This window comes from Symsagittifera roscoffensis, chromosome 1 (genome assembly GCF_963678635.1).
Source record: "Symsagittifera roscoffensis chromosome 1, txSymRosc1.1, whole genome shotgun sequence".
NCBI classification, from domain to species: domain Eukaryota; kingdom Metazoa; phylum Xenacoelomorpha; order Acoela; family Convolutidae; genus Symsagittifera; species Symsagittifera roscoffensis.
In genome coordinates this window covers 60,784,159-60,800,747 of record NC_087062.1, presented here as the reverse complement: position 1 = coordinate 60,800,747, position 16,589 = coordinate 60,784,159, and the positions used below count along the sequence as shown (strand labels likewise).

The following is a 16,589-nucleotide window of genomic DNA, read 5'->3' as shown; positions in this document are numbered from 1 at the left end:
TTTTCTTCGATTAATTATCATGTCATTTTGTTTATAAATAGGTACAGCAGCCTAGCATTTAATTTTAATTATTGAATGGCTTAGTTTTCTAATGGCTTAGTTCCTATTTTTTGAGACATACACAGATGAGTTGGAAGTAGTGTATGAGTTCAAAAAATATTTTGAATTAGTCTGGCCAAACGACCTCATCTTTTTTCGTGTTTTTTCATTGTATACTATTGGGGAGGAATTTCGTATTCTGGTGGGTTTCAGTTTTTCACGAAAGTTCAGGTGCCTTAAATAATCATTGGAATGGGCCGAGTGATTTATCATATTAAAGACATTTCAGTCGAGATTCTTAACAGAAATTTAAAACATGGTAACTTTCTTGTGTCGAGAAAAACAGCTTTGAAATTTTCGATTTGTGGCCTTTTGTCGAACTAGTAACGTCAGCGTGCAGGCTTTGTTTTTTATTCAAATAAATTTTTTGAAACAGGGTTTTCTTTTGAATATATGTTGTTTTCGTCCTAGTTTCCGTCGGCTCATCTTCCATTTTTAAAGGCAGTTTGTGTTCTTCGGTACTGGTTCGTTTGTTCTTTTTTCGATTGAACGGTTTTGGCTTATGCTATCTCAGTTTAGTCAAATTATGTTGCATTGATTCGAGGATAAATTTACTTTAATGTTTTATGTTTCCTAAGATTTTTGGAACTTCATAGGTCTGACAACTTTTTCGTATGCTAAATGCCATGCCAATTTTTTTTTACAAATAGGTACAGCAGCCTGGCAGTAAAATTTAGGAAAAAAAATTGCGACGAAAAATTGATTACCTAGAACCGTAATTGAACTTATTGTTTTGCTAGGGTCGCATTTATCTGAGGCGAGTGCTCTCAACCCATTGTTTTGTTCTCTAAAAAATCTAGATATTGAATATTGATAAAACCAGTCCTATAGCTTAGTTCCCTAAAGGCTTAGTTCCTATATATTGAGACATACATAGATAAGTAAGAATTAGTCCTAAATTTGAAAAAAGATAACGAATTAAACTGGCCAAACGACCTCATCTTTTACGTCGTGTGTTTCTACTTACTTATTAACAGTTTTTTGTTTTTTTGTTCCGATCATTTGAAAAATGGGGAGGGGTTTTGTATTCTGGTGGGTTTCAGTTTTTCTTTTTATTTCTACGAAAAATCAGGTACCACATAGTCATAGGAATGGGCCGAGTGATATATCCAAATAAAGCTCTGTCAGTCGTGATTCGAAAGAAATTTAAAACATGACTTTTTTCTCGTGTCGAGAAAAACTGGTTAAAAGTTTTTGATTTGTGGTCTAATTTCGAGCTAGTAAGGTCAGCGTGCCGGCTTACTCTTGGTTATTACTCTTGCGATAAGCAAGGGTATTGCATCCGGAAACGAGGCTTTTTTCCCGTAAATAACTTTGTTCATAGTATGGTCAATTTTAATAGTAATTTCCACGACTGCTGACATGCAGACTGCTGATTTGCTCGATTTCTTGAAAATATTAATAAACATATAATTCAGGAGTATTTAGGGGAAGTTCGTTTCAACTAATACCTTTTTTCAAATAAAATTCTGGAAACAAGATTTTTTTTTCATAATCTTTGTTTTAATTTCCGTCGGCTCATCTTCCCATTTTTAAAATGCAGTTTGTTTTGTCTGATACTTTTGTTTTGTTTATTTTTTTTTTTTCGATTAAAAATCTTCCGGCTTGTCAAAATTATGCTGCGTAGCTTCGAGGATAAATTTACTTATGTTTTGATGTGTTCCACAAAACTTTTAAACTTTATAGCTCTGGCAATTTTTTCATATGCCAAATGCAGTTTTTTCCCTGATATAGCATGCAATTTTGTATACAAAGGTGTATAGCAGCCTAGCAGTAAAATTTAGGCCAAAAATAAATTGCGGCGAAAAATTGGATTATGTAGAGCTATAATAGAACCCATTGTATTGCTAGAGTCGCATTCATGTTAAGCCACTGCCCTCAACTTGTTTTTTTTTACAATGAACGCTGTGGAGACAGTTGTATGTTTATTCCAAAAAATGTTTTTAAATGCTATAATATGTACAGAAAATTGTATTTATACATACTAATGCTTTTTTGTTCATTTGAACTTCTTGAGCAATTGGTTTGCCAATTGGTTGGAATTTTTTGCCCTACAACTGAGAAAGTTTTTGATGCGGAAAACCGTGGACGACTTCTAGTTTCGTAAGTGGATTTTAAAGAATTTCCAGTGGAATAAAAATGTTACCTAATAAGCCAGTCTTCTCAGCTTAGGTTATTTTTATCGAAAAAGTGCCACTCATAAGTTATTTTTGAAATTCAAACACCTTATAGGCCTCATATTTCTTGTGAAAGTCTAAAGGGTTCGTAGTCTTAGTCAACAAATCTATTATATATTTAAATGCGGGCTTCATTATCTCGCCATGTTTAAGCTTTTTCAATGTATTATTTTTGCATGTTTAAGCTATATCGTATATTGCAATGGTTAAGATTTTTTTTTCGATTTTCTAATTTGATTTTAGTGGTTATTTTACCGAGTTTAAGTTAAGCAGCCCAATATCGAATTAGGGGTTGCGAATTTGGCCTCCAATTTCGAATGCCCGAATCATTTTAGTTAACAAGATAAGACGATTTTTGAGATTTTTTCAAAAATTTTCAGAAATTTCAAATAACAAAATAATTTACAAAACTTGAAGTTCCCAACCCTGTAGTTGGGTGCTGTCGGAGTACTCTAAGGAGTTACAAATTTTGCCTCAAAATATGACTGTTCAAATCCTTGTAGTTTTCGAGATATGACGTTTTTTGTGATTTTTTCGAAAAATTTTCAGAAAACTTATTTTAATTTTTTTTCGCAAAAGCTGAAATTCCCAAACCTGTAGTTGGGTCCTGTCTGAGTAATCTCAAAGATTGCGAATCTTGCCTCCAAATATGATTGCTCAATTCTTTGTAGTTTTCGAGATATGACGTTTTTTGTGATTTTTTCGAAAAATTTTCAGAAAACTTATTTTAATTTTTTTTCGCAAAAGCTGAAATTCCCAACCCTGTAGTTGGGTCCTGTCAGAGTAATCTCAAAGATTGCGAATCTTGCCTCCAAATATGATTGCTCAATTCTTTGTAGTTTTCGAGATATGACGTTTTTTGCGATTTTTTCAAAATTTTTCAGAAAACTTGAATTATTTTTTTTTCTTTAAAAATCTGAAATACCCATCCCTGTAGTTAGGTCTTATCAAAGTACTCTCAAGGATTGCAAATTTTGCCTCCCAATATGACTGCTCAATTCTTTGTAGTTTTCGAAATATGACGCTTTTTGTGATTTTTCAAAATTTTTCAGAAAACTTAAATTATGATTACTTTTTAGAAATCTGAAATTCCGAACCCTGTAGTTAGGTCCTGTCGGAGTACTCTCAAAAATTGCGAATCTTGCCTCCAAGTATGACCGCTCAATTCTTTCTAGTTTTCGAGATATGACGTTTTTTGCGATTTTTTCAAAATTTTTCAGAAAACTTGAATTATTTCTTTTCTTTAAAAATCTGAAATACCCAACCCTGTAGTTAGGTCTTATCAAAGTACTCTCAAGGATTGCAAATTTTGCCTCCCAATGTGACTGCTCAATTCTTTGTAGTTTTCGAGATATGATGCTTTTTGTGATTTTTCAGAAAACTTAAATTATGATTACTTTTTAAAAATCTGAAATTCCGAACCCTGTAGTTAGGTCCTGTCGGGGTACTCTCAAAAATTGCGAATCTTGCCTCCAAGTATGACCGCTCAATTTTTTTGTAGTTTTCGAGATATGACGTTTTTTGCGATTTTTTCAAAATTTTTCAGAAAACTTGAATTATTTCTATTCTTTAAAAATCTGAAATTCCCAACCCTGTAGTTAGGTTCTGTCAAAGTACTCTCAAGAATTCCGAATCTTGCCTGCAAATATCACTGCTCAATTCTTTGTAGTTTTCGAGATATGACGTTTTTTGCGATTTTTTCAAAATTTTTCAGAAAACTTGAATTATTTCTATTCCTTAAAAATCTGAAATTCCCAACCGTGTAGTTAGGTCCTTTCAAAGTACTCTCAAGGATTGCGAATCTTGCCTCCAAATATCACTGCTCAATTCTTTGTAGTTTTCGAGATATGACGTTTTTTGCGATTTTTTCAAAATTTTTCAGAAAACTTGAATTATTTCTATTCTTTACAAATCTGAAATTCCCAACCCTCTAGTTAGCTTCTGTCAAAGTACTCTCAAGGATTGCGAATCTTGCCTCCAAATATCACTGCTCAATTCTTTGTAGTTTTCGAGATATGACGTTGCGATTTTTCAAAATTTATAAGAAAACTTGAATTAATTTTATTCTTTTAAAATCTGAAATTCCCAACCGTGTAGTTAGGTCCTTTCAAAGTACTCTCAAGGATTGCGAATCTTGCCTCCAAATATCACTGCGAAATTTTTTGTAGTTTTCGAGATATGACGTTTTTTGTGATTTTTACAAAATTTTCAGAAAGTTTAAATTATTTATTTTTCAAAATTTGAAACTCTCAACTCTATAGTTCGGTGTTGTCAGGGTACTCTAAAGAGTTGCAAATCTTGCCATATGCGACTGCTAAACGCGAATGCTCAAATGCTTTTAGTTTCCGAGATGTGACGTTTTTCGATTTTTTCAAAATTTTCAAAGAACTTATCTACAAAGAAATTTAAAAAATTTGAAACTACTAACTTGATGAAGATACAACCTTATTGTCAGCGTACACCCAGGCGCTTCAAATCTTGCCTCTTAATATGAATGCTCAAATCCTTTTAGTTTCCGAGAAAAGACTTTTTTTTAAAAAAAAAATTATTTTTTTTTCGGTAAATTTAGGTTTAAAAAATTTTAACCCTATAGTAGGGTGCTCTCAGGGAGTCTCAGTGGTTGCAAATCTGGCTTCCAAATTTCTCCAGAGGCCCATTAAGTTTTCGAGATGACGTTTTTAAAATTGGAATTTAAAAAAAAATTAAAAGTTCGAAATTACCAACCCTGTAATTGGGTGCAGTCAGAGTACACTAAAAGTTTGCAGATGTTGTTTGCAATATATGCGGTTTTTTTCATGAGTTGTCGAAAAATTTCGAAGCACCGAAGGTGCGTTAATTGCTAGTAAGTATTAAATCAGATATTCTCAGTAAGTTTTGTTTTCATTAATTTTTGCCTCAAGTCACTCAATTTCGAGGAAATGACTTAAGTTTCAAGGTGTTGTAGTTTTTCCTGATGATTCAAATTAGCTCTATAGATTCTTTAACCCGGTATCATATTGAAGCCCTTTTAGTCATATTTCTGATTCAAATTCATTGACTCAGTTGCGAGGTAAAGTTTTTCTGATTATTTTATTGAGTCATTGAAGGTAGTGAACATCCTGTATAGGTCGTGATGATTTTGTTAGTTTTGCAGCTGGTGCAAAGGTTGCGAAAAACGTGATTGACTTATAGATTTAAATTTTCAGATTTCCCAGTGGAATAATAATTTAACCTATTGATACAGTTTTCTCCATTTTCTCCATGAGTTTTATGTCCATGTGTTTGTTCTTCTAAATTGGATAGTTAAAAATTTTCGATAAGTCGATGAAGTAGTTCAGACTTTTACATAGGTGCTGATGATTTTCTTTTTCGTTTTTTTTTTCCAGAAAAACAATCTTAAAATTTGTTGAGGCTCAAATTTACTTTTTCGAGGCTTGACTTATGATCTCTTTTTAAGTTCAAACCATTTTCATTTTCAATGGAAAGCAAACTTCTTATCGAACATCAAAACTGTAAAATCTCAAAAACCGTGATCGACTCCTAGTGTGGAAATTGAAATTCAATGTTCATATTTTCGAGCCGAATAAAAAGTTTGCCCATTGATCATTGATAATTGATCCAGTTATCTAAAGTTGGGTTAATTTAATCGAAAAAAAATTCCATTAATAATTGTTCCTGGAATTCAGCCTTCAGGGCATCTTTTTTCAAATTGAAAAAAAATTCAAAAATAAACAACTCACTATTTTTTTACTTGCATTCATTGACTCTTCCAACAGTCTGTTAGGTGTTTTTTTTTCGTTTTTCAATCCGATTTTCAGAGAAAATGACTAACGATAAATTAACTAATTTGTCTCTCACTCTGTCTGTTTCTAATTTTTTTAATGTAATTTGGCTCAATTTGATATAATTTAATTTTTGGCTCAATTTGATGTAATTTAATTTTTCGCGGTTTGATTTTTGTAAGTTCCGTTTTTTTCCATCGTTCAAAGGAAAGCAAACTTCACTTTCGAACAGCAAAAGTGTAAAGTTCACAAAAACTGTGATTGACTTCTAGTTCGAAAGTGGAATGTATTGTTCAGATTTTCCACTGGAATAAAAAAATCACCTATTGATCATTGATCCAGTTATTTGAAGTTGGGTTAATTTATCCAAAAAGTTTCAAGGATTAATTGTTCTAGACATTCAAAGAGCTTTAGGGGCATCTATTTTTCTCTTTAAAATTCGAAAATTTCAAAAATTAAGTCACTATTTTTTTGTTTACTTGCGTTCGTTGACTCTTTTCCAAGTGTCTGTTGGCTATATTTTTTGGAAAAACAAGTCAGTAATTGTTCTCTTCTCTTCCGTTCCTTGACTCTTCCCCAACTGTCTGTTGGCTTTTTTTCGTTTTTCAGTCTGAATTTATCACTCACCCCCAGTCTGTTTCTATTTTTTTTTTGATATATTTGTTTTCTATTTTTTATTAATTTGTAGCGGAAATTGAATCCTTTTTGTTGGAGCAGAAATTGAATCCATTTGGAGCTGAAATTGAATCCACTGAAATTGAAAAATTCTTTATTTGGAACTGAAATTGAGTCAACTTTTTCAATTGCATTGTCTTCAAATGCATGAATTACTGTAGTCGGAAGATTCTGCGTTACATTCACGGCAACTGGTTTCTGTTTATGAAATGGGTGTTTGAATTTCAGCAATGTCCCGGCCTCGTGATCTTCCCAGTCCCAGACCGCAACAGCTAGAAAACAGTGAGCGTAGTTTGCGGCCGGCTGGCACAGAAACTTACAGAGTTTCGGCAGAGACAGAACAAAACTTCAATCTCAACCGCTCCAATATATCAGTCTCCAATGTTCTAAATGGGCTCAATGCCAGTGAAATTGTATCAACAACAGCGGCTCCTGATGATTATTCACGAGGAAACATGGGCGGAGAGAGAGGAACAGATGTTTCAACTTTTAATGATAGGAGACATGAAAGCGTCATTGTTTCGTCTCCTTTGACCGAGCAAAAGGCAAGAATCGAGGCATTGTAAGTATAACAGTCCTGATAACACGTACCAGAACTTAGAGCATTTGAAGTGGTAGCAAAAATTTGTTTTTAGGTTTCATGAAACGTCAAGTGCACTGCGATTCCCTCTGACAACATCCACGGATAAAGAAAATGTTTCAAATGGCCATATTGAAATTACAGAGGAGGACGGAAATTTTGCGACTTAGACATTAAACATGTGAAATTGTGTCAATGCAATTTAAAATTGATATTTCAGAAAACTCCTGTGGTATCGTAAATGATCTTCATAGGCATTGGCTTTGTGTACAAAATGATAAATATGTAGATTTGATGATTGAAATGAGATTTCTGTGCATGTCTTAGTTTGTAGTATCTTTTCGTTTCCAAATTGCATGGTTTGTTCTTTGTATTTCAAAGCATGTGAATATAGTCTTGTAGAAATATTTGGCAGTATTTGAACGCTAGTGTTAGAAACGCATGAACAAATATTGCCCTCAGCTGATTGTAGTCATAGCTAAGTCTTATTGCACAGCTTATTACTTTCAGATGTAACCATGGTGGGGTCATTTTGGGACAAGGTTATGGCACACGACTTAAGTTCAACCAATCTTATAGTATTCTCAACGGTGGTTGGATTTGCTGTCTGTTACTATGTATTCCGCAGACGTAATGCTTCCGACTCATCCTCCATATCCCAAAGTGACCTCGACAAACTACTGCAACAAAGACAATCAAACATCAATTCAGGAAACATTCGCAGGATCAGTGCCTCACAAGACGCGAACTTTGTGGAAAAAATGAAACGCACTGGGAAGAATATAGTTTTCTTTTATGGATCTCAAACGGGAACAGCAGAAGAGTTCGCAACGCGTTTGGCCAAGTCAGCCCAGAAATACGGTATGAAGGGATTTGCATACGACACTGAAAACGTAGAAGACTGGGATATTTTGGCAGATCTTCCTACTGAAGTGGAGAAAGGCTTCGCAGTTTTTTGCATGGCTACGTACGGAGAAGGTGAACCAACAGATAATGCTATGCAGTTCCACGCTTGGCTCAAGGACGCTGATATTTCTCTGCCAGAACTGAAGTACTGTGTTTTCGGTTTAGGCAATCGAACCTACGAGCACTTCAATTCAATGGGAAAATTCGTCGACAGTCAGTTGACCAAACTAGGAGCAGATAGGCTATGTGAATTGGGACTAGGCGACGATGATCAAAACATTGAAGATGATTTTGTGCAATGGCAAGAGAATAACTTTTGGCCAGCTGTGTGTAAGAGCTTCAATATCGAATCAACTGGAGAATTTACATCTGTTAGGCAGTTTGCTCTAAAAGAGGTGCCTGACTCGAACAGATTGTTTACTGGGGAACCACTAAGGTTTCAGTCTTATGAGAGGCAGAGGCCTCCGTTTGATTCCAAGAACCCTTTCTTGGCAAATTTGATCACAGAAAGAAAGCTAAACTTGGATGATGAAAGATATTTCATGCACATTGAACTAGATATGACGGGATCGAAATTAAGATACGAGTCGGGAGATCATGTGGCAGTTTTGCCGGTGAATCAAGAAAATACTGTGAACAAATTGGCAAAGGTTCTCGAAATAGAGGATCTAAACAAGGTGTTTAACTTGGAGAATGTTGATCCCGACGACTCGAAGAAAAGTCCTTTTCCCTGCCCAACCACATACAGGGTTGCCTTTTCTCACTATTTAGATATATCAACGCACCCAACAACTCATATGTGCAGAGAGTTAGCTGAATATGCAACAAATGAAGAGCAGAAAAAGTTTTTGATGGAATTGTCTAGTAGCTCTGTAGAAGGAAAAGAAAAGTACAAAGAGTGGATCAAGACAGAAAACAGAACTATAGTTGAAGTACTGGAAGATCTGGACTCGGTTAAGATTCCAGCTGACCATCTCTGCGAGTTGTTGCCTCGACTACAAGTCAGGTACTACTCCATATCGTCTTCGTCTAGAATGTACCCTAGTCACGTGCACATTACAGCAGTATTAGTAGATTACAAAACTCCTATTGGAAGAGAAGTTAAAGGAGTTTGCACACAGTATCTTTTAGACAAGGCTGCCGAAAAGCAATCAGAGGAATCGCAGTTGGATAAAGTTGCATGTTTTATTCGCAAATCGCAGTTTCGCCTTCCGATGAAAAGCTCAGTGCCCATAATCATGATCGGACCTGGAACTGGGTTCGCGCCTTTTAGAGGTTTCCTCCAAGAAAAACAGTGGCAGAAGGAACAAGGAAAGCCTTTGGGAGAAGTTGTGTTATACTATGGATGTAGAAAAGAGGCGACGGATTTTATTTACAGAGACGAAGTAGAATCATGGGTGGAACAAGGTGTTATTACGCATCTGTGCACAGCATTCAGTCGCGACCAGGAATCCAAAGTATATGTGCAGAATAGGCTGGCTCAAAACGGTGAAGCTACTTGGGATTTGCTGAAGCGAGGTGCTCATATTTATGTTTGCGGTGACGCTAAAAACATGGCTCGAGATGTTTATGCTTGTCTCGAGAATATAATTTCCACTCATGGAGAAATGAGTCTCGAACAGGCTACTCAATACTTGAAGAACATGTCAGTGAAAGGAAGGTACTCTGCCGACGTTTGGAGCTAATCCTGTTACGAGAACAAGTTTTTGTTTGCCTTGGATCGTTTGGACAGGGGTTAATCGGTAGCTAATATCTGGAGCTTATCTAAATTCGGCATATCGTTGTGATTGATCCGACCACGTGATTTATAACATATTTATGCCTCTCAAACTACTTTATTTCCATGAACTGAGTTTGATATGATTTCAAAAGTTTTTGATGGTCGGAAAATCAGTCTTTTGGAATCCGTATTATCTAGATATAGATTTAGTCTAGGGCCTTTTTTCTTTTTTTTTACCCGCAATTTTCATTCTTAATTTTTGCCCATACTCCAAATCAACTGATATTTTCATTTTTTAAGCAACGTAACTCCAACATACACTAGTAAAATTGTTGTTTTCACAAAAATCTACATTTTTGTAAAGCGGGAGAAAAAAAAAGAAAAGGCAATTTCAGTGTCAACTATTGACCCTCAAATTTTAATGAATTTATTGATCAATCTCGCCTAGAAGTTGATCTCGCCTTTCTAGTTTATACAAACCAAGCAGTGATATAATACAAAGCCATTTTCTTAATGAATTCTGAAAGCTAGATCTTGAGATTGCTTTGCACTAAATGTGTTAATTTAGCGCTAAAGAAAAAATCGCTCTGATTGGTTTAAATATTAATGAATAAATTTATGATTTATGAAGATCGGATAACTTTCATGTTCTTGTTTTTCAGAAAACTTGCAAATTTTTTTAACGGATTTTGCTTCTTTTTCTGGAGGTTTAAATGCGGTTTTCAATTTTCAGGGCTCCTGGAATTGGAATCCTAAAATAATCTATTTTCTTTTTTTTTTTCGCAAATGTTGATTTAGTAAAAATGACTTCGATAATAAACATTTTATTTTAAGGTTTTAAAAGATTTTTAAAATTGACTTTAAATTTTATTGGATAACTTAAAACTTTATTTTAACAATTTTATTAAAAAAAAGGCGATAATAAAAACTTCGATGATAAAAAGTTCTATAATTAAAATTCGAAGAGCAGTAATTTAATCTATAAAATTTGAAATTGAAAAAGTTTAGTTTTTTGATCCTCGAGTTCTATAACATTTTTCAATGACGACACTGTCATCTAGTATAAGTGTTGAAGAAAAGGCCGCATGCTCCAAACTCGTGGTCGTGTTGTTTAGAGTAAAAATATCAAATATTGTGTACGATCGTTTTGGTAGCTCAATTTTTTTTAACCCTGTTAGCTTGTGATTAGCAAGCTTTATCAATTCGGAACGTAGACTTTTTCAGATCAAAACTTGTCTACAGTCTCACTGAATCAATTGATAGCCTAATTTTCAAGTACAGCGTCCGATTTCACTTAGTTGCCGCAGAGATAAAGTCACTGTTCTGGTTTTCATAGTTCTCAGATTTGAATCGAGCTGAGACCTTATTTTGCAAGCTGAAAATGATCTACTGTAAAAACTAATGGGCAGGCTATCAGTTGACCGACTGTTGTATGTCGACTTAGTTATCCCAGCAAGGTTTATGTATTCTATTTACGATATTTTAATCGTTTTGCTGTAATATTCTACTGATGCTGATAAATTGTATTTAAAAAATGCTGAATTGAAACTTGTAAATATAAGTCTGTCTTTTTTCGTATATGATGTAGAAGGTTGCTTCTAGAGCTTAAATTGATAAATGATTTTCAAAGATGAATAGATTTTTCTCTGCGGCTTTTTCGTCTCAGTTTTTGGCGGCCGGGTGTTTTTTATAAGCTTTTCATTTGGTTTTCAGCTCATTTTGATGTAAATTAATTTCATGTATTTCTGGTACACTTCAAAAATTTTGGTGTATGTCGTAAATTGAAAATAATCAGATTCTTAGACTGAAAAATGTGGCATTCACAGATTTTTTTCCGTTTAGAGGATTTTTGACCTAGAAGTTGTAGAAGGAAGTGTTATACGGCTAGCCAATAGCTTAACAAGCTCACTTGATCTTTTGACACCTCGGTTCCTATAGAATCAAAATACACGCGTTAAGGCGAAAATGTAGCGGAGAGGAAATGCATATGCCTGCAAGACTGAGAATGCTGGTTTGAATCTCTTCAACGCCTGTATTATTTTAGGAATTGAAATTTTTCCGCTTTACAAAAAGGTTTGTGTGCTTAATTTACTGAGAAAATCTGACGAAAATTTTTTTTTGGTCGTCTGACTTCTGTTTTTTTTGTCAGCTGGAATGCCGGATTGCCGAATCTGCCTTTAATTTAAGATTTTTCTGCTATATTGAAAAGCTTTTAATTTTCTGGTAATGGGCAATTAATTGCTTTCCGAAAATTGAATTTTTCGACAGATTGCAATAAACACCAATATATTTTGAATTGTATTGCAATAAATCGGAAAAACTATATATGCCAGTAAGGCGTAATAAATGCTTCGATGTTTCTCCTTCACAGGTATTTTTTTCGCTTGCTTAACTTTGCCTTGCTTGACTTCAAGGGAAATATAATTTCTATGCGCCCCTCTAGATTGCTCAAAATGTTATAAATCTTCATAGAAAATATAGATTTTCATGACAACAATTTTCGTTTTTTTATGTTCCTTTTTTGCGCTGGATAGATTTAGGCTTATTACACAAGCGAAGCTTTTCTGATAATATGAACTCTTTTTTTTAAACCTAAGTCGCTAATATTAGTGTTCATTTTGAAAATGTTCATTTTGATCAAAAAACAGCTATTAAGTACAGCCAATGCTATAGATATCAATTTTTATCCTATAGATACTAAGGAGACTATTATATTAAAACTAGCTATTTAGCTTCAAGGCAACAGAGGTAGCAAAGGAGACCCGCAACAAAACAAAAGGTTCGAACCTGGGCAGGGGCGGATGTTTTAATGAATTTTTTCGTCTACTAGTTAAAATGCGTCCGCTGTATAAATTAAGGAATGTTAGTTGGTTAATCTTTTCATATTGACTGGTAATGCGTAATTTTTGGCTGGCGTCACAAAGCAATTAATTAAGCTCATAATTGGCGTTCATCACTTAAGAAATTTTGTAGACTCAAAATTTTACTCATTCAGTTTTTCCCAGTAGCGTTATCGGCCATATTTTTGCTTGTGTATGCGAAGCGCAACTTCACCTTTTGCTTTCGGTTTTTTAATTTCGGCCTAATACATTTTGTTACTGTTTGATAAATTTTTTTCCGATGCTTATTTCATATTCTTTTGTCTTCAAGTTTTTTCCACAACTAGCCTTATTCATTTTAAAAGATCTGGTTTTTGTGACATCGATTTTTTTTCCAATTTAGCGTCTTTCGTAGTTTGTATCGGAAGTGGTGTGAAGATCAGCTTTGCGTTTGCTTGAAAATTTTATATTCAACCAGCTTGTTTGAATAAATCGCATTGACTGGGTATAGATTATACCTAATTATCCCTGTGTAATTATTTATTCCTAGTGATCCCTTTATAAAAAATTTTCCAAAAAATTTTTTCTCTTAAAATCTCCCCAAAAAGTTTTTTTTCAAAATGTGTATAACTGATGATCCCTATGTATAACTAATGATCCCTATGTATAACTAATGATTCCTATGTATATATATTGTTCCCTAAGTATAACCAATGATCCCTATGTATAACCAAAGATCCCTATGTATAACCAATGATCCGTATGTATAGCCAATGATCCCTATGTAAAATTATTGATCCCTATCTATAACCATTGATCCCTATGAATAACCAATGATCCCTATGTGTAACTTATGATCACAACGGACAACCAATGATCCCTATGTATAACCAATGATCCCTATGTATAACTAATGATCCCTATGTATAACCAATGATCCGTTTTTATAACTTATGATCCCTATGTAATTAATTGATCCCTATGTATACCGTATGATCCTTATGTATAACCAATGCTCCGTATGTATAACCAATGATCACAACGTATAACCAATGATTCGTGTTTATAACCAATGTTCCATATGTATAACCAATGATCCCTATTTATAATCAAAATCCCTGTTTAACTAATGAATCCCTATGTATAACCAATTATCCTTATGTATAACCAATGATCCTTATGTATAACCAATGATCCTTATGTATAACCAATGATTCATATGTATAACCAATGATCCCTATGTATAACCAACGATCCCTATGTATAACCAACGATCCCTATGTATAACCAATGATGCGTATATATAAGCATTTTCCCTATGTATAACTATTGATCCGTATGGCTAGACGCAATTTTCTGAAGTGGCTTACAAAGCCGACTTACTTCAGAGTTAATACTGATGATGTCATTGTCACGAAAGCGCTTCATTTTTACCATGGTACATTGATTGTTTTCCTTCCAACTGTATAACCAATGATCCCTATGTATAATGAAAGATCCTTATGTATAAACAATGATCCCGATGTATAACCAATGATCCCTATGTATAACCAATGATCTCTGTATAACTAATGATCCGAAAATTTACAAATGAGTGTCAAATGATCTAAATGTTAAAACGTAATGGTAATGAACCTTATAAATATGTAATGATAGCCATGAAGATTTTTTGATCCCTTTTCCTATCTAATGATTGTTGTGTATATCAAAGATCTCAATCTGATTTTTTGTACCAAACAGTTTCTGTGATTTATCTTTCCTGAAGAGATCCTGATATGAAACTTTATACCAATTGATACCAAGGTAAAAATTTTAATGGCAATAATCCCAAATGTTATTTTGTGTAGGATAAAAACAAATTCAGTCAGTGAATTTTTCTTTTTGCCCGTTACCGAAGTTGGTATATATACATGCAATGCATAGTATTTAGGTTTCAATGCTCCAGAGATAGCTAGCTATATAGAGAGATACCTTGCTAAAGTGATAGCTAGATGAAACGAGCGAGAGAGAAGTGTGAAAAGAGATAGAGGAGTGTGAAAAGAGATAGAGAAAGGGAGGGAGAGGAGAAAAAAACAGATAAGGGATAGATACAGAGAGGGAGAGGGAGAGGGAGAGGGAGAGGGAGAGGAAGAGGAAGAGGAAGAGGAAGAGGAAGAGGAAGAGGAAGAGGAAGAGGAAGAGGAAGAGGAAGAGGAAGAGGAAGAGGGAGAGGGAGAGGGAGAGGGAGAGGGAGAGGGAGAGGGAGAGAGAGAGAGAGAGAGAGAGAGAGAAAAGAAAGAGAGAGAGAGAGAGAGAGAGTGAGAGAAAGAGAAAAAAAGAGAAGAGAAAAGAGATACACAGAGAGAGAGACAGAAAGAGAGAAACAAGAGAGAGAGAGAGAGAGAGAGAGAGAGAAAAAAAAGAGAGAGAGAGAGAGAAAGAGAAAGAAAAAGAAAGAAAGAAAGAAAGAAAGAAAGAAAGAGATAGAAAGAGATAGAAAGAGATAGAAAGAGATAGAAAGAGAAAGAAAGAAAGAAAGAAAGGAAGGAAGGAAGGAAGGAAGGAAGGAAGGAAGGAAGGAAGAAAGAAAGAAAGAAAGAAAGAAAGAAAGGAAGGAAGGATGGAAGAAAGAAAAGAGGAAAGAAAGAAAGAAAGAAAGAAAGAAAGAAAGAAAGAGAAAGAGAAAGAATACACCATAGCTCCACACAAGACACAAAACTGGAGTATTGTAGAATTTCATGAAAAAAGTATGTTTCAATGTCTCTTGGGCGACTGAAATAGTTACACAAGTAATTTGTAGGTATGTACTGATGTATGTATGTTTGCGTATGTGATTGTGTGATTATAATTGTGGAAGATATACATGATTCATGGTATACAATTTTGCTTTAATCTATAACAGATGAGGAGAAACGTTGTGACAGTTGAGTTGCAGTTTAATACCTAGTTTCATAACTTTTTGCTATTTTTGGAAATTTCAAACAGCAAAAAGTTTTCAATTTCTTGACAAAATAACAAAAAGCAATACTATGAACAAATATAGTCTTTACAAAATTATCTGCAATTTGCAAGTTATTAGTAATTTAAGAAAAGTTCAAACTACAGGAACAACAAAGAAATCAAAAATTTGTTTTTCAAAAAAAAATGTTTTTTTTTATTTTAAACGGCTCAAAATTTTACCTCGCAAACAAGACGTCTTACGGTCTTGATGCTCTTGTACAAAATGAATTACTAGTTCAGAGGAGCATACATGCCTAAATTATTACATAAATCGTACATAATTAGATCCAATGAGTTTTTTTTTAGAATTACCTGACAAATCCGGAATCCAAATTAGAATGATTTGAGTTCTTGTTATCTTAATTATTGTTTAACTTCTAAACAGACTACGTTACATGATGCAAACTTCTGTACATACAAATATATACAAACAAAAATACAATAAAGTTTCATGCTCAAACACACATATATGCGTAATTTTTAGTGCTATATTACATCCTTCTAGACAACTCAGGTACAGAAACATTTTAGAGTTCAAACAAGCTAATTTTCAACAAACAGCTATACGTTGCAAGTTGTTTTGTTAAGCATAATAGAAGAAATACCATTGGAAAATAAACACATAAACAACAATCTTATTACTTAAAAACAATCGAATACACAGATAGCATACAGATATACAAACTCTACACAATTATGCAAACATATACACAGCTAGACAAACGTACAGATAAAGTACTTGCTACAAGTGTGGTTCATGTAAAGTATCTTGAGAAATACTCTTGATGATTTCAGCCAACTGCTTTAAAAAAGGATAGAGTTTGATTTTTGGTTGTATTTCTTGCTGAATCTGGTAATTGAGCGTCTAAAAAG

General features: G+C 34.0%; 2 protein-coding genes across 3 annotated transcripts in view; both read left to right on the top strand.

Annotated features, from left to right (window-relative positions):
* LOC134846801 (centrosomal protein of 44 kDa-like) overlaps positions 1-7,699 on the top strand; it is a 214,816-nt gene extending 207,117 nt beyond the window's left edge. Inside the window, exons 9-10 of one of the 2 annotated variants that reach the window (XM_063864195.1) lie at positions 6,941-7,274; positions 7,348-7,699. In XM_063864195.1, the coding sequence (XP_063720265.1) occupies positions 6,941-7,274; positions 7,348-7,462 (449 nt within the window). In that variant the 3' untranslated portion in view covers positions 7,463-7,699. Of the gene's footprint in view, positions 1-6,940; positions 7,275-7,347 lie in introns of those variants that run through there. The other variant, XM_063864200.1, reaches the window with a different exon arrangement.
* A 49-nt stretch (positions 7,700-7,748) lies between these two features.
* On the top strand, positions 7,749-11,557 carry LOC134846776 (NADPH--cytochrome P450 reductase-like). The gene has a single exon (XM_063864170.1). The coding sequence runs from the start codon at positions 7,811-7,813 to the stop codon at positions 9,881-9,883; it is 2,073 nt and encodes a 690-aa protein (XP_063720240.1). The 5' UTR covers positions 7,749-7,810; the 3' UTR covers positions 9,884-11,557.
* The last annotated feature ends 5,032 nt before the right edge of the window (positions 11,558-16,589 follow it).

Coding starts and splice junctions, on each gene's coding strand:
- LOC134846776 (XM_063864170.1), top strand. CDS start 7,811: ATGGTGGGGTCATTTTGGGACAAGGTTATGGCACACGACTTAAGTTCA.